General features: G+C 42.0%; 1 protein-coding gene across 2 annotated transcripts in view; it reads left to right on the top strand.

The window, feature by feature from the left end:
- Positions 1 to 2129: 2129 nt before the first annotated feature.
- Positions 2130 to 18484, top strand: part of LOC117417189 (metalloprotease TIKI2-like) — a 74151-nt gene continuing 57796 nt past the window's right edge. Inside the window, exons 1-2 of one of the 2 annotated variants that reach the window (XM_059035181.1) lie at positions 2130 to 2591; positions 6776 to 7336. In XM_059035181.1, the coding sequence (XP_058891164.1) occupies positions 2487 to 2591; positions 6776 to 7336 (666 nt within the window). In that variant the 5' untranslated portion in view covers positions 2130 to 2486. Of the gene's footprint in view, positions 2592 to 2638; positions 2715 to 6775; positions 7337 to 18484 lie in introns of those variants that run through there. The other variant, XM_059035182.1, reaches the window with a different exon arrangement.

Here is an 18484-nt window from a genome sequence, read left to right as displayed (position 1 = left end):
GGTTTACAATGAGGATTCAATCTCCTTCGTGTCACTGTGATTCATTCTCCTTAGAGAGGTTTACAATGAGGATTCAATCTCCTTCGTGTCACTGTGATTCATTCTCCTTAGAGAGGTTTACAATGAGGATTCAATCTCCTTCGTGTCACTGTGATTCATTCTCCTTAGAGAGGTTTACAATGAGGATTCAATCTCCTTCGTGTCACTGTGATTCATTCTCCTTAGAGAGGTTTACAATGAGGATTCAATCTCCTTCGTTTCACTGTGATTCATTCTCCTTAGAGAGGTTTACAATGAGGATTCAATCTCCTTCGTTTCACTGTGATTCATTCTCCTTAGAGAGGTTTGCAATGAGGATTGTCTACCATACCTTTTTACAGTGTACGTGCTACGGAACATACTTCACACACTCACTGATTCAGGGGGAAGAAATTACCGGTGACACCCCTAGTGGTCAGTTTTGTAGTTTTTGTAGAAATTTCAGCTGACTGTCCTGAAGATACAATATGCTGGTGACTTTACTAAACATAGCAAATGTCATGCTGAAATAGTTAGAAGAGATGACTAAGAGCATGTATAATAGGATAACAAACAGATAGATACAGGGTTGGACACATTCCCTGAAACTGTAGTCACATTTTTTATTTTTATTTTTACTTAAGGGTTATTCACATATAAACGTTTCCCATAGCAAAAGCACAGCAAAGTGTAATAAAGCACAGTGAAATCATGGCAAAGCATAGGGAATCATTGTAAAGCACAGAGAGGTATGGTAAAGCTGATTAAAAGAAAAACATAGTAAACTATGGTAAACACATAGCATATCCATGGGGAAATCATGGGTGAAAACTAAAAACGTACCATGGTAACCTTTTAAAAGAGGCAGGCTGCTGTTGTATTTATGAAGGACGCCTGCCCTTGATAAAAACACTCCTGATTTTAACGACTGAATTTGCTGAGCTTCAGGCAGAGGCCCAGATGGGTAGGAAATCGATGTTTAGTGTTTTTTCACTAGTTCTGGTATGTATAGAAGGAACATGCCAACATCAACACAAGACAGAGATGAAGTGAGAGAGAGAGAGATGGAGCGAGAGAGAGAGAGAGAGAGATGGATCGACAGAGAGAGAGAGACAGAGCGAGAACGAGAGATGGAGTGATCAAGGGTAATTTCGTAGAGCTGGGGAAGTGTTAGGGTGAGAGAAGGAGTGAGAGAGAGAGGAAGAGTGATCAAGGGTAATTTTGTAGAGCTGGGGAGATGTTAGAGTGAGAGAAGGAGTGAGATAGAGAGACAGAGTGATCAAGGGTAATTTCAGGAGAGCTGGGGAGGTGTTAGAGTGAGAGAAGGAGTGAGAGAGAGAAAGGCAGAGTGATCAAGGGTAATTTCAGGAAAGCTGGGGATGGGGTTAGGATGAGATAGACAGAGTGAGAGAGATGGAGAGAGAGAGAGAGACCATTTTTTTTATTTCACCAGCAGGGGGCAGCATTAACTAGAACAGAAGTGTGTCAGCTAAAGACAAACTTACAGTACAGTACTTTTCCCTGACAGCTTCTATTGAGCAGCTACTGCAACTTCTTCTGGACATTTTCAACAACTTGGATAAATGTCACTTTAGGAAAACAAAGAACAGAACATTTGTTTCCTTTTAGAAGCCCTGTCTTTACCAGTGGATGTTTACTGTGTTTCTGGGTGGCCTTGTCTAGGGTACAATTCGCTTTTAAATAAGCATATCTTATTATCATATATTGTGCAATCATTATTTTTTTACATACTTTTGGACTGTTGGTTCATTCAGAAAACACAGTGACTATATATGAAATCGTTATTGTAAATACATTAATTAAATTGGTTTAGTTCAGTACATTAATTGAACTGAAGCTCGTCGCGCCCCCTTGTGGTAATGTATTATATATTTTAAAGTTGGAGTGCTTGCTCAGAGTTTATGAGAAGTTTCGGATTCTGACAAGTTGACAAGCAGGATGTGTACCCGCCTCCCTCTGCCTGCCTGCCTGTTCCAACAACAATCATGAAATCCCATCTCAAACACACAGACCCCCCCCCCCCCCTCTCTCTCTCTCTCTCTCTCTCTCTCTCTCTCTCTCTCTCTCTCTCTCTCTCTCTCTCTCTCTTTTCTTCATCTTGTTTTTAAAAAAAAAAAAATCCCACGTACTCTCCTGTAAACAGTAAAACATAACTTCATTCCGCTACAGCCAGAGTGGGAGACCAATTCAGCATTGAACAGCATGGAGGAGATTCGGCCTCAGCTCGTCAATTGTGACCAGACAACTTAAAGTAACCGAGCCGGGCTACAGGAGCCTCGGATAACACGTGTAGATTGCTTTAGTTGTTTTACAGAGATACATATCGAAATCAGAAACAACAACAACAACAACACACACACACACACACGCACACGCACACGCACACGCACACACACACACACACACACCGAGCTGCCGGCTACATCTTCTCCTTTTGGAAAGTGGAGATGCGTTGCTACGCTGCCTTCAGCTGCCTGCTTGTGAGTGTGATTCTACAAATCGTTACACCCAACAGCCACAGCCAGCCCTGGCAATGCGAGCGCCCGAAGTCGGTAAGTTTACCTGACTGACTGTCAAACTTTTCAGGGCTCTGCACAGAGCCCAGACTGTACAACACAGGCACATAGATAACAGCACGGTCAGTATTCGGACACAGGTACAGAGATAACAGCACGGTCAGTATTCGGATTAGTTATGGGGTGTTAATAGTTATCCACGTTTTGTAATGGTATTGTAATTTAATATTTTTTAACCGAGGACACGTTAGACTTTCAAAGCTTTACATTTTGGAAAACTTTGCTATAGTATAGTGCAGCTTTCTTTCAGTTCTTAAGAAATAAAACGCACTGTTTAAATGTGTTTTTAATAAGTCGGTTCAAATAGGTTATGTACAGTTATGGCCAAAAGTTTCGCATCACTTTGAATTTTAGGATTGAGACATAGGCTAATTTATATATATGAACATAATTTAACATTATGTAATCAAAGAAACTACAAAATGATATCGTAAAAGGAAGACATAGTATTTCATATTAGCTTTTAAAAAGGCATATTTTTCAATTGTTGTCAGTTTTTCGTTAAGAATATGGAAAACTAAAAAGCGGCAAGTGATGTCAACATAACATTATTCAGCAGGTTTAATTAAACTATGAAGCACAATTAGTTAATCTAATATGTTAATGCTAAACTTTTGGCTATAGCTGTATCTATCTATCTATCTGTCTATCTATACACACACACAGTAGGCTACAGTTATGGCCAGCATATTAATATTATTAATGCGCACGGCTTTCCACCTTTCCTGTAGTCACTGTTCTGTTACTGTACACACATGGCATTAGATACGTGCAACACTTATATACAAGTGAATTACTTCATGTGTAATTATTTGAATAATGGGGGTTTACATTTATTTTATTCCAAATATTTACATTATTCGTGCAGGCTACTGTCATCTTTCTTTCTTTCTTTCTTTCTTTCTTTCTTTCTTTCTTTCTTTCTTTCTTTCTTTCTTTCGTTCTTTCCTTCCCCGCATACCGTTATAAAAAGTGTTAGTATCAGGTATTACAAACATAACAATGATTACAATCGTTTGTTTATTTATAAGCTATCAGCTTTGTGGGTGCTGGTGAATGTTAGCAAGTAAACTCCTGTCCCTGCTTGTTATGTGTCTGTATCTGAGGGATTATGGGATTATCTCTTTGCTTGTTGTCAGACACAAGCAATCAAACGATTCATTTTAAACAGAAACTCGTTCGGTTTCGGTGCAGGCAAATTATCCATGACATTACAACGTCCCTACTGCACGCGCGGCATTCACCAGTCGCATACCTTGTGAATGCACCTGGTTTAGATGGTGTGCGAGCTGCGATTATTGCAATGCGTGTTTAGTATACTATTACACTAGATTGTAATGAATTCATGGTTTTAGAATAATCAATGATTTCTTTGTATCCAGTGGCACCGCTTTAGTAGGTTACATGTTTTTATTAATTAAAAAAAGGTCTATATACTCTGATTTATACTCTTCTTCGGGAGACCATGTCAATTAGGGAAGTTTGGCGTGAACTGTGCATTCTCCAAATAAATGAAGCCTGGGTGCATAGATTCATTTCAAATGGGTTTACTTGTATTTACTTAACGAATTACACACATTGCTATCTCTCTACCTATATCTACACCATGTGTTCAAATCACTGTACTGTGGGTGTACAGTCTCTCGCCTTTGTTACATTTTGTAATAAACACGTGTCTGGACAGTTCAATATTCCACGTATTGGATGTGATGTGATCGTGTTTGAATTCCTAATAATCTGTCAGTTCAAAGAGTTATATTTAAGTCTGCTGAACCGGGTTGTAGGCCTACTTGGTTTTTCTGTTTTTGTTTGTTTGTTTGTTTGTTTTTGTTTTGTTTTTTAAATTAAGTAATTAATTTATTTATTATATATAAACACATTCATATATTTAAACAGAAATAAGGGAGTGTAATTTCTGGATTTACCAAGCCGGTAAATGGCTTTTGTTTCTTTTAATTCTATCAAATGACTTCATTAAAAATTATGATCACTCGACTTTTGTTTATTATAAACATATTGTTTTCCTAAATTATTATTACGTATCAATATGTCAGAATAAGTTTGAAGCCCGCGCTGGAAAATGTTAAATATCTGTGACTTCTGTGTGTAACTAAATTGCTTTTGGAAAAATGATACACAGACTAATAATAATAATAATAATAATAATAATAATAATAATAATAATAATAATAATAATAATAATAATAATAATAATACCTACAGCAACCTTTAATATAAAACTAATGGTACGATTCTGAAGCAAGTGCAAAGACACGTTTTTCGAAGCAGAATAAAACTAGCCAAAAACAGAAAGACAGAAGGATGCCGTTAAATTATTGTCATCTAAATGAATATATTTACTGTGTGTGTGTGTGTGTGTGCGTACATTGAACATTGAAGGTACATTGAAAAGGCAGGGGGGAAATTAAGCTCTGGAGAAATGGAAGAAAATGAATGCAAGAGAAAGATGGAACAATCAGAGAAAGCATTAGCGGGGTGTGGAAGGCTGGTTTGGGTAATAGGGATAGAGAAAGCATTAGCGGAGTGTGGAAGGCTGGTTTGGGTGATAGGGATAGAGAAAGCATTAGCGGAGTGTGGAAGGCTGGTTTGGGTAATAGGGATAGAGAAAGCATTAGCGGAGTGTGGAAGGCTGGTTTGGGTGATAGGGATAGAGAAAGCATTAGCGGAGTGTGGAAGGCTTGTTTGGGTGATAGGGATAGAGAAAGCATTAGCGGAGTGTGGAAGGCTGGTTTGGGTGATAGGGATAGAGAAAGCATTAGCGGGGTGTGGAAGGCTGGTTTGGGTAATAGGGATAGAGAAAGCATTAGCGGAGTGTGGAAGGCTGGTTTGGGTAATAGGGATAGAGAAAGCATTAGCGGGGTGTGGAAGGCTGGTGTGGGTAATAGGGATAGAGAAAGCATTAGCGGAGTGTGGAAGGCTGGTTTGGGTGATAGGGATAGAGAAAGCATTAGCGGAGTGTGGAAGGCTGGTTTGGGTAATAGGGATAGAGAAAGCATTAGCGGGGTGTGGAAGGCTGGTTTGGGTGATAGGGATAGAGAAAGCATTAGCGGAGTGTGGAAGGCTGGTTTGGGTAATAGGGATAGAGAAAGCATTAGCGGAGTGTGGAAGGCTGGTTTGGGTAATAGGGATAGAGAAAGCATTAGCGGAGTGTGGAAGGCTGGTTTGGGTGATAGGGATAGAGAAAGCATTAGCGGAATGTGGAAGGCTGGTTTGGGTAATAGGGATAGAGAAAGCATTAGCGGGGTGTGGAAGGCTGGTTTGGGTGATAGGGATAGAGAAAGCATTAGCGGAGTGTGGAAGGCTGGTTTGGGTGATAGGGATAGAGAAAGCATTAGCGGAGTGTGGAAGGCTGGTTTGGGTAATAGGGATAGAGAAAGCATTAGCGGAGTGTGGAACGCTGGTTTGGGTAATAGGGATAGAGAAAGCATTAGCGGAGTGTGGAAGGCTGGTTTGGGTAATAGGGATAGAGAAAGCATTAGCGGAGTGTGGAAGGCTGGTTTGGGTAATAGGGATAGAGAAAGCATTAGCGGAGTGTGGAAGGCTGGTTTGGGTGATAGGGATAGAGAAAGCATTAGCGGAATGTGGAAGGCTGGTTTGGGTAATAGGGATAGAGAAAGCATTAGCGGAGTGTGGAAGGCTGGTTTGGGTAATAGGGATAGAGAAAGCATTAGCGGAGTGTGGAAGGCTGGTTTGGGTAATAGGGATAACTGTGCAGACACAATATAGGGGTTTGTCCATGAGAAGGGGTGCTGGTGATTGTCACTATTATTCTGGACTGGTAAGGAAAATGACATGATGATATTGCATTTGAATACAATATATTATTATTATTATTATTATTATTATTATTATTATTATTATTATTATTATTATTATTATTATTATTATTATTATACAGTAATATAACCCTAATCTAATTTTAATTTTGACCATTTTACGTTACCAAGTACTAAACACTAATGTGTTTGAGAGAGAACAAGAACAGTGTTTCCAAGAAAGAAAGGTGTCAATAGTTTGAGCTAAAGACCTTTTTCCTGTTCCTTGAGTATCCTCTGCCCTTCCAGTTCCTCGGCCTGTACAACCCTACTCAATCAAACCCTCGCCCGCTAAACTGCTGCTTTTGTTTTCCGACCCAACAGCCAAGTCAAATGAACTCGTTTCTGTGGACGATCAAGAGAGCACCCCCGTCCTACCTGTTCGGGACGATCCACGTCCCCTACACCCGCGTCTGGGACTTCATCCCTGAAAACTCCAAGAAGGCCTTCCAGCTGAGCAGCAACGTGTTCTTCGAGCTGGATCTCACTGACCCCTACACCATCATGGCTCTCACCAGCTGCCAGCTGCTGCCACGGGGAGAGAGTCTGCAGAAGCTGCTGCCCCAGGAGCTGTATCGCCGGCTCAAGAGCCACCTGGACTACGTCAAGCACATGATGCCTCACTGGATGACCCCGGACCAGCGGGGCAAGGGGCTGTACGCCGACTACCTCTTCAATGCCATCGCCGGCAACTGGGAGCGCAAGCGGCCTGTCTGGGTCATGCTGATGGTCAACTCCTTGACCGAGGCAGACATCCGCTCCAGGGGGGTCCCCGTGCTGGACCTGTACCTGGCTCAGGAGGCGGAGAGGCTGAGGAAGAGGACCGGGGCCGTGGAGAGGGTGGAGGAGCAGTGCCACCCACTCAACGGGCTCAACTTCTCACAGGTAAGGGAGGCGTCGCCCTGGAAGAGACAAGGGAGGGAATGAGGGGGTGAACAGGGAAGTGTTCGGCATGACCACTTAGAGCCTGAACACATCCCAGCAGGGATGGAACTAACACTCCTGTTGCATGGTAGTTACTATCATTCCAGGTTTTACTCTGAGCTTGATTAGCCACAGTGTATAGGTAACATTAGGTTCCTTTAGGTGTAGGTATAGGTTCCATTGTGGCAGAGATCGAACTTGTCCATGTTTATCCCAGGCAGAAACCAACACTAGGGGGCTCCAGAGTGGTGCATCCAGTAAAGGCGCTCTGCGTGCAGTGCAGGATGCGCCCTATAGTCTGGATGTCGCTGGTTCGAGTCTAGGCTATTCTTTTGCTGACAGAGGACGGGGGGAGGGAGGGTTAGGTCGGCTCACCGCGCACCAGCGACCCCAGTAGTCTGGCTGGGCGCCTGCGGGCTTGCCTGTAAGCTGCCCAGAGCTGCGCTGTCCTCCGACGCTGTAGCTCTGAGTGGCTGCATGGTGAGTCTGCAGTGTGTAAAGCAGCGGGCGGCTGACGGCACACGCTTCGGAGGACAGTGTGTGTTCGTCTTCGCCCCTCCCGTGTCAGCGCAGGGGTGGTAGCGGTGGGCTGAGCCTAAAAATAATTGGACATTACTAAATTGGGGAGAAAACAGTAAAAATAATTGGCGACCACTAAATTAAAAACAAACAAAAAAAAGAACCAACTCTAAAACTCAGAGTAAGATTTCTACTAACCAAGCCATCGCATTGCAATGCACCCTTGGGATGGAAATATTGCATAGCAGTTTTGCCCATTCCAGGTATTAATATTTACTTCATTAGCCCTAGTGTATAGGTAACAAGCACAGGTGTGTCTTTATTAAACTCATAGTAAAACCAGGAATGGATCTTATTTTCAATCCCTGCCAAGTTCTAGCGATTGAAGTCCAGGTCCAAGGGCATGATGTACATATAGTGGGCTGTGTTCCTCCTGTGGCTCTATAGAGACAGTGCTTGGTATGCACATTGAGCTGCCACCTGGGTTATAATATCAAGCGTTTGAGTTGAAAATGCAGCGGTGGTTCAGCATATGCTTAGTCTAAAGAGAGAAGCACATGGGCAGCCTGTGTAGAGCAAGCTGCTTAGAGACAAAGCTCCAGTCTGGAGGGCTGCCTGCCGGCCAGCAGCACAGAGGGAACTGTTCTGTCCTCTCTGCTGTTGGGTTAGAGTTTCTGGAGGGTCATAGAAACTCAAGAGCATGTGAGGTCACTGCTTCTGCTGCTGAGTGTAATAAATCAACAGAAAGACAGACAGGAATCCGCAGAGGCACAGTCAGTAACTTCATTAGCAGATGATAGAATACAAGTTGGAAACAAACACTCTTTAGAAGTGTCGGGTCGACCTCTGTAGACTTCAAGCGCCCATAATTACAGCAAAGTGTTCAGTTGAGACCCAGTTTTCTAATTCACCCGAAACCCGCTGCTATTGAAAGCTATGCTATTGTCCTCCCTAGCGGCTCATTCTCCTAGTGGAGTCTGGATCCCAACTAATCTGAATGTTGTGTCCTTTACATTTTATAATGCTCTGTGTGGCATCACCTGCCTCTGCAGCATGTTCAATATTATTGTACCGATAAACACATTACTGCTGGTCTGATTGAAATCTATATAACAGCAACGCTCATATCAGAATGTCATTGTTCAAATCGATTTACGAAATAGGAAACTTTTTTAGTCAAGTCACTCCGAGAAACTTTTATTGAAATCTCTGTCAAGTATTTAACAATTTTCCCTTTTGGAAAGTATCCCTTGAAACTTGTTATTGTAAAACAATGTTCAGACACTACACTGGGTAAGTTTCCAAAAGACAATTGTTAAGTGTTGGGGTAGTTAATTCACTTCAGTAACAAACCATCAACCCAGAAACCCAGCAAGTCTCCACCATGGCAAGTCCAGACCTCCTCTTCTCAGCTTACCAGTGAGGCACATGTCAGCAGGCTGCTAACTGACAGGGCTGCCTGGTGTTCTATTTTAGTACAAGTTCCATCAGCTCCTCCGATAGGTTTGTGTCTGTGTGTGCGGCAATGGGTGGCTCACATCTCTCGGACACACACAAGCGTGGCCACATGTACAGCGATGGCCAAGTTTTGCATCACCCTGTAGAATTCTGCTTCATAAAGTCGAATGAAACCTTCTGAATAATGTTACGTTAACATATTGACTTACACACCGCTTTGTAGTTTTCCAAATATTGACAAAAATGGAACATTAAATACTGTACTACTATTATGGCTATTTAAATGATGTCTCAATCCTACAATTTTAGGTGATGTGAAACTGTTGACCATAGCTGTACATACGCACACATGTATGCTGATGTGTGCAAACCCCAGCACTCAAATGTAGATCCCCCACAGGGGCAAACATGCTGCTGTGTACATGCAAACAGATACTAACATGCATACCGTGCAGGGCTGTAATTGTATCTGTCAGTCACAGGCTCCCTGCTGCTCAGGTCAGTGTTGTGCTAATTTGAGAAGTTCTCCTCGCTAAGCTGGCTCTCTCATCAGCACCTCCTAACAGCACTGTCATATTTCTACAATCATTACAGTATACCACAAGCTGGTTCTTTCGTAAAGCATTCCTGCGTCCAGAAACCTGTAATAAAGTTGTTTCACTGTTGCTTTACTGCGTACTCCTTGAAGCTATCAGAGCATGTTTAGCTTTCCCAGATAGTTTTATGACTCTCTTTATTGTTTCAGATGCAAGCTAATACTTTATTGTACCTGGTGGCAGGGGCACCCTGTAAGAAGATTCCTTATATCTGTCTGGTATGCAGTACTAGTGTACACATAATGGACTTGATACTCCAAGATACTTACACCGATATTAGTTGAGACATTCGATTGAGGGGCTTCTAAAGGCGTTTAGGTAGTTTATTATTCTTTTTAGAATTGTTTTAGGTGTTCTCTGCTTCTCTGTCTATATTTACTTATTCCTCTTACAGGACTCTATGTTAACTTGCTACCCATCTTTCCACACACAGCATCCCCAGTAGCCTGGGTTGTGTGTTTAATCTGTGGTCCTCAGGTTTTGTTGCGTCCTCAGTGTTGAATTTCTCTGGCTCCGAGTTCTCCAGCACTGGCTTGTGTATGTTGGGCTTGGCTGGCACTGCGGTCCCTGTGCTGAGCTCTTCATTCAGCAGTCACTGGCACTGAGCTATTAGCACAGAGTTCTCTTTATTGAAAACGCTGAGTGGGTTTCCTGTATGGTACTGACTAACCTGCAATGCAATACCTTCATGCTTCAAATTTAATTCACAGTTTTTTTAGATACACTGGTATCACGTTGCTCAGGATTTTTCTATATCTATTGAAATCGCTGGCTCAGACATCCTAACTGTACTCTGTTTTCAACATACTTACTTATAGGAACCCAGTTCTGCCAAGATATCCTTTTAAATTCCTTTTCAAATGGAACACTCATTATCATCTTCTCTGACAGTGAGGTGTCACAAAAGCATTGAGTGGGGGTTAATATTTTGCACATGTTTTTTGTGGTTTTTTTAGAAATGGGTGTTTTAGAAATAATGGAAATTATTATAAAGTCTTTGCTCATAGTCGACTTTACAAAAGCAAAGCAGCACACAACTAACAGTGTCTGTTCAAGAGATACCCTGGACCAGATGGCTTGAGGGGTCATGTGGGCCAGGTGCATTGACATGAGATTCAAGGCAAAACTTTCAATGCACAGCATACCCACACTACAGTCCCATCACCTTCTCATTGCACAGTTTACCCACACTACAGTCCCATCACCTTCTCATTGCACAGTCTACAGTCCCATCACCTTCTCATTGCACAGTATACCCACACTACAGTCCCATCACCTTCTCATTGCACAGCATACCCACACTACAGTCCCATCACCTTCTCATTGCACAGCCTACCCACACTACAGTCCCATCACCTTCTCATTGCACAGTTTACCCACACTACAGTCCCATCACCTTCTCATTGCACAGTCTACAGTCCCATCACCTTCTCATTGCACAGCATACCTACACTACAGTCCCATCACCTTCTCATTGCACAGCCTACCCACACTACAGTCCCATCACCTTCTCATTGCACAGTCTACAGTCCCATCACCTTCTCATTGCACAGCCTACCCACACTACAGTCTCATCACCTTCTCATTGCACAATATACCCACACTACAGTCCCATCACCTTCTCATTGCACAGTATACCCACACTACAGTCCTATCACCTTCTCATTGCACAGCATACCCACACTACAGTCCCATCACCTTCTCATTGCACAGCATACCCACACTACAGTCCCATCACCTTCTCATTGCACAGTCTATAGTCCCATCACCTTCTCATTGCACAAAATTAAATAAAAAAGAGATGAACGAACACCAATAATAATCAACAGCAGATTCTGAGTGAGGTTTCATCAGTGCAGGAGTTATTCTGAGTGAGGTTTCATCAGTGTGGGAGTTATTCTGAGTGGGGTTTCATCAGTGCAGGAGTTATTCTGAGTGAGGTTTCATCAGTGTGGGAGTTATTCTGAGTGAGGTTTCATCAGTGTGGGAGTTATTCTGAGTGGGGTTTCATCAGTGTGGGAGTTATTCTGAGTGGGGTTTCATCAGTGTGGGAGTTATTCTGAGTGAGGTTTCATCAGTGCGGGAGTTATTCTGAGTGGGGTTTCATCAGTGCAGGAGTTATTCTGAGTGGGGTTTCATCAGTGCAGGAGTTATTCTGAGTGGGGTTTCATCAGTGTGGGAGTTATTCTGAGTGGGGTTTCATCAGTGTGGGAGCTATTCTGAGTGAGGTTTCATCAGTGCAGGAGTTATTCTGAGTGGGGTTTCATCAGTGCAGGAGTTATTCTGAGTGGGGTTTCATCAGTGTGGGAGCTATTCTGAGTGAGGTTTCATCAGTGCAGGAGTTATTCTGAGTGGGGTTTCATCAGTGTGGGAGTTATTCTGAGTGGGGTTTCATCAGTGTGGGAGCTATTCTGAGTGAGGTTTCATCAGTGCAGGAGTTATTCTGAGTGGGGTTTCATCAGTGCAGGAGTTATTCTGAGTGGGGTTTCATCAGTGCAGGAGTTATTCTGAGTGGGGTTTCATCAGTGGGAGTTATTCTGAGTGGGTTTTCATCAGTGTGGGAGCTATTCTGAGTGGGGTTTCATCAGTGCAGGAGTTATTCTGAGTGAGGTTTCATCAGTGCGGGAGATATTCTGAGTGGGGTTTCATCAGTGCAGGAGTTATTCTGAGTGGGGTTTCATCAGTGGGAGTTATTCTGAGTGGGTTTTCATCAGTGTGGGAGCTATTCTGAGTGAGGTTTCATCAGTGCAGGAGTTATTCTGAGTTGGGTTTCATCAGTGGGAGTTTTTCTGAGTGGGTTTTCATCAGTGTGGGAGTTATTCTGAGTGAGGTTTCATCAGTGCAGGAGTTATTCTGAGTGAGGTTTCATCAGTGCAGGAGTTATTCTGAGTGGGGTTTCATCAGTGTGGGAGTTCTAACACCTTTCTTAGAGTTAGAAACACATAAACAGCTATAAAGCTTGACTCCAATACCAGTTCTCAATGGCACTGTGTGACTGTGCCAGAGGCTGTTAGCAGGCAGGTTCCTTTGCTCTAACTCAAGAGCCAATCAGGTTCCATTGCTCTAACTCAAGAGCCAATCAGGTTCCATTGCTCTAACTCAAAAGCCAATCTGCTTTTTGGCTTTGGACTGACTGACACTCTTCTGTGCACTTCAGATTGTGCTGGGGAGATTTACTGCATGAATGCAGTTTTAAAACTTGCATTTTTGGGATTAGTGGACTTCAATTTAAAAAATATTTTCTTAGTTGAGTGGTTTATTTTTAGAATCATACAATTCCCTTTATTAATAACACAGTATATTAATAAAGTATAGACCACATTTAGACTGTACTGCATTTTAAACAAGGCATACTTTTTAAGACTGCACTCCATCTGGGGTCCATTATATGTACATATGGAGCTTTGTAATGTTACAGTACCTGTTGCAGAATTGCCAAAGTATTTTGCGTTGATCCATTTATTTTATTTCATTAGCTGTCCCCAGTTCTGCATACCTGTCAACCCGTGTAGTGATACCCGAAGACGGAAAGATTTAGTACATTTATTTTTGTTAAAAACGCTGTTAACTTATTTTTTTCTGCCATGTTAGCTGCGTATCACTTGACTTTATTCTAGACTGTCCCCAGCCAGACATTCATTACAAAGAGCTCCAGCGGTAGGAGTTGTTGTTGGCAGGCGTGTTGGCTGGTTCGATCAGATTCTAGGCGCTTCTTATATAATGGAAAAATAAGACTTTGAGCTGAGATCCAGTGCGTTCCAAGAGCTATAGCCATGATCATTATGGCCTCATGGGAGGAAAACATGTAGGATCAGGAGGTTCCATGATGAACGTGAATGGAAATTAAAGAGAGGGGAGAATGATGTGTAGAAAGAACAGCCTGTATGGGGAATTTCATGCTACACTCTTGTTAGCGGTGTTAAGTATGACTATAATATTATTCATATTATTAATAATAATAAAAACATGTGACCCAAATAGTGGCCTGTCTTGGTACTCAGGATGGCATATACATTTACAAGGGGGTCCTGGAATGGAAGGCAGCAGAAGCACCCAATCACCTTCAAGCATTTGTGAGTATGGAAAAAAAAAATCCTTTCAAATCTCTTCCTGTGATTTGCACACATTTTGATTTATTAAGATAGACCATTACAAAATCAAATATGAAAACTGTGATGTTATGCTTGCATTGGCCGTTGAAATTACAACTTTTCCATTGCAATGCTTTGATGTCGCTCCAAGGCTGGATTGTATAAGACGAGAACTTGGCTGGTTTCTGGTTTCTAACCAGCATTGCCAGCCAGCCAGCTCATTTGGAGTAACAGGCCCTGAATTCGTCCACAAACAGGAGATCTAACTGTAACTACCTTGGCCAGCTCAATAACAGTTACAAATAAAAGTAGGAGACTAATTTTATGGTGTTTTACAACCTAATGTGGACTTAATTCTGTGCAAATAAATTATTTAAAACTGGCTATCGTAGCGTTTGTTTTAAATTGAAGCAATTTTCCAGTATCAGAGGTATTTTCTGTTTAGGATGGGTAGGGCTCTAATGTTTTTAAATCCAGACAGAAAAACCTGCTAGCTTGCAAACTACAAGAACCCCAAAACTTCTGTTTTCACCCGCCATGAAATTTCAATCCTGAAATAACAGCACATTATCTGTTTGGTGTGTGCTTGTGATGCTATTGCATCAATCACATAATAAACTTTAGTCTAGCAGAACCACAACCATCTCAGCCAATTCCTCCCACCATCTCAAACTGCAAACACAAAAACCAAAAAAAAAATCCAGATTGCCTAATCTCCCAAGAGCACCCCATACTTTACAGTAACATCATCCACTTTTATATTCGATCACCAACAGACTGAAAAACAGTCGGTCAGCATTACTCATAAATATTCATTTGAACAGGATAAGTCCCTTGAGTTTCACATCTCGCATGTCTGTAACAAGTAAATGGAGTGGTTCATAGCAAATTAAACATTATTAAAATAATCAATGCTGGTCTCTGAAGAACATTGTTAGATCTGTTTTGTTTTGTTTTTTTATTTTTGTATACATTTTTTACAAGCTGTACTGTAGCTTTAGTATCCACTTTCTTCTTCTTTCTGGCATACCACCACTGCAGGTATTCGCTCCGCACGCGCTGTGTGTTCACGCTATCAGAAGGCTGTGTACGATTCAGATAATGGATTGGTTTGGATTGAGTTTCTACACAGCTTGGGGTTCTGGATCGTCAAGCCACTATTGATTTTAAAAAACGGAAATTCAGAAGAATTTTATGAATCTAGGAGTTGGCAGTACTGAATCTGGCACCATGGTTTGTGAAAGAGCGCGCTGAACAGTTTGAACTCGAATCCTTTTGAAAATGTTGCCCAAGAATTTAGCACCATTTGCTTTCCGTCCGTGAGTTTGCATAAGGACACAAAGTGTATTGGAAAATGGCACGGATTGGACTGCAATTATGCATATTGGTCATCAGCAATGACTTACTGTGTCTAAGAGGTTTTTGTAAAACATCCATTCATGGTGGTCTACTAAAAATGGAAGACACCAGGGAGAGAGTAGCAGTAAACGAGGGGCGCATTTCAACAGGTGGAAAGTTACAATGTGCATGCGGGCTGTAGACTGCAATACACTGCGAAACCTATTTAGAACAGTCCTTCTCTAAGGAGTACTTTGCCTGTGAGATATTAAATATGAAATCGATCGCTTTAAATTGTTGATCATTGTTACAGGCTTGGCCACAAAATGTGGAAATAATAATGCAAAAAATAATTTTTAAAAATGTAATAAGTTTCCAAAGGAAGAAAAAATAAGTTTCCATTATTTTTGTCACTGGCCCCGCTATAAAGAAGCTCTCAGGTTATTCTATTTTAATGAAATTGTTACCATCTGGAGTTACTGCCTCCTCACTGCTGTATGAGGTTCACAAGTGTGTCTCCTGGATATTCGCACTAGAGAGAAATGTATTTGAATATCTGAGTCTGTAGTGTTTCCCCTTGTAAAAACGTATCCGTTCAGTAAGTAGGTCTCAAAAGTGTAGTACTGAAACACATATTCGTTTCGTTTCGTTTCGTTTATTCACTTTCTGCCCGCAGGGCCAGCACAGGCATACATTTTCTTGGTCATTTCAACTGGATAATTAAATTGCCCCTAACCCTTTCAACACCTTACTTCCTGTTATTAACCAACCAGCTGCTTCCCCTGAAGATTGACTGGCTACAGCACCAATGAGGTGGAATGCTGAAACCACTTTCTTTAACCTATGAAAATACATGTTAGCTATAATATGTTCTTCTTGAAAAACAGAACATTTGATGTAACGAATGGAAGGGATCAAAAGGTAATATGGTAAAAGGTACTCAGTGTGACAAAGAGTATCACAACTACGTGCTTTGCCCAAATGCCCCCCCCCCCTTCAAACAGAGTCATAAAGCCACAGTGGAATATATAAGAAGCCCCCACACTTCACTTGATAGACACTAGCTTTATAGGTCATGTCATGGGAATAGTTACACTTTCTTTTTTATCATTATCTGTAGGCCTTATTGAGATCTACAGTACACCGAGCATGTTAATATTTCAGGTTAGCCATGCTTATTTATACTGTGCATTTACTATGATAACCACATTGTGCTTGTTTATTTTACCATGCAAGCGATGAACTATGCTTTACTGCACTTTGCCATGCTTTCCCCATGACATAGAGTTAATGCGGTTCATTTCTGGATCACACTGGCACGGCCTTCTATTCTTGTTTCTGCGTGTATTGTAAGTGCGGTAGGATTAGTGGGCCTTATTAAACTCCTTTCTTTCTGAGTGTTTTGTCTAGTGGGTGGAATTCTTTTAGTACAGGTGTAGTGCACCTGTTGGTTCCTTTCATTTCACGGCTGAGACATTTTGTTTTCTGTTGGCGAGCTGGCACAGCTAGTTTTAAATCTCTTTATATATGATGCGAATGGGTCCAGCACTTGTTTGATATTCTTAATGCTATATCAGTGCCAATAAATGTATTTTAGCTGTGACGCACAACGCAGTTCTTAAAACTCCTGCTGAATATTGTTTTTTGTATTGTTCATTTGTAGACTCATCCTGAACTGCAGAATCGGGTTTCATGTGATTAACTTCTAACTGTGACCTGAGGACACAATGAAGTGGACATGGGACTTAGGAAAGGGGGAAGGAGACATTGCTTCTTGTAGAGAGTGATGAGGGGATGGAAAGGCTTACCTAGTCATGTGTGTTGAGGCAGAATCACTTGGATCTTTTAAGAACAAATCTGACAAGGATTTGAGATCAATATAGCAACTAGGAACCAAACAACCTAACCCTCACCCTAACCTTAACCCTACCTCCACTCCTACCCCTAACCCTAACTGTACCCACCATCCCTACCCCTACCCCCAACCCTAACCCTACCCCCAACCCTAACCCTACCCCCCACCCCTACCACTACCACTACCCCTAACCCTAACCCTAACCCCAACCTTAACCTTACCCTGCATTGGCGCCCGAGTCCCGTACTCCTCATTCAGTGAAGTGCAGCTTTTCCTTCTGTGTTTGGATTGCAAGCCTAATTCCCGGATTACGAGAGATGCTGGTGCAGATTTAGAAAGGGTTGAAACCTGATCTCAGAACAACAGCTCAGTCTTGAATGAGGAGATTAAATCGTATAGACCCACAAAATGTGGCAGGCCCAGTGATAATAATTGTCTCACTTTGTTAAAGCTCTTTCTAATCTCTCAGGGATAAGCAGATTTCCTTGTTGAATATCCGATCCTGTGCTCTGTGTTTTTAGGAATTAGCTTTGCTCCAGCTAAACCCTCCACCTGTTTATTTACAAAATTCCAGTTTGGGTGCCAGCCTTTAGGACAGCATCCCAGAATCCCTGGAAGTGCCTGGGAAATCGTACAAGGACAGTGTGTGTACATGCTTCCTTTGAAAAGCTGTCTCGAAGTGGGTGAGGCAGCACAGTGGGGTCAATGCACTGAAAATCATACATTCGCCTCTTTGAGCTTGGTGGGATTGGTTTGGTGGTCTCAGAATACCATTACATTAACTAACATTGAAACTAAACTGAAACACATTTTTTTCAGACAAACTCGTCTGATCCTTTCACTTAACTAGTTTACTCAACCATGTCTTGACCTTCAGGGTTCACTTGCTGAGGTAAAATGTTTGCGTTTCACCAGCACTGAGGAGTAGATTAAAAGGCTTGTGGCTCAGTCAAATGCCGCTAGCAAAATGATACTGTGCCTGAAGTTTATTGGACTGGCGTTTTGATTGTACAGTGCTGTGCTACTGCATGGTTTAGGTGACACCACCAGAAGCAGAGCTCTTTCCTTAGTCTGACCCCTTACCCCTCATGTTTACAATCTCCTGCAGGAGAGACAAAGACAAACTTCACAGCTTGACAGCCTAAAGGTCATGAAACCCAAGAGATTGTGCAATCCCACTGGAGAAGAAAACATGGCTTTGCTTGGAAATCACAGAGGTTTTCAGTTTCCTTGAGGTAGTCTGTTTCACCTG

This window comes from Acipenser ruthenus, chromosome 12 (genome assembly GCF_902713425.1).
Source record: "Acipenser ruthenus chromosome 12, fAciRut3.2 maternal haplotype, whole genome shotgun sequence".
Lineage (NCBI taxonomy): Eukaryota > Metazoa > Chordata > Actinopteri > Acipenseriformes > Acipenseridae > Acipenser > Acipenser ruthenus.
Note: the sequence above shows the minus strand (reverse complement) of the source record. Positions and strands in the feature narration are given on the sequence as shown.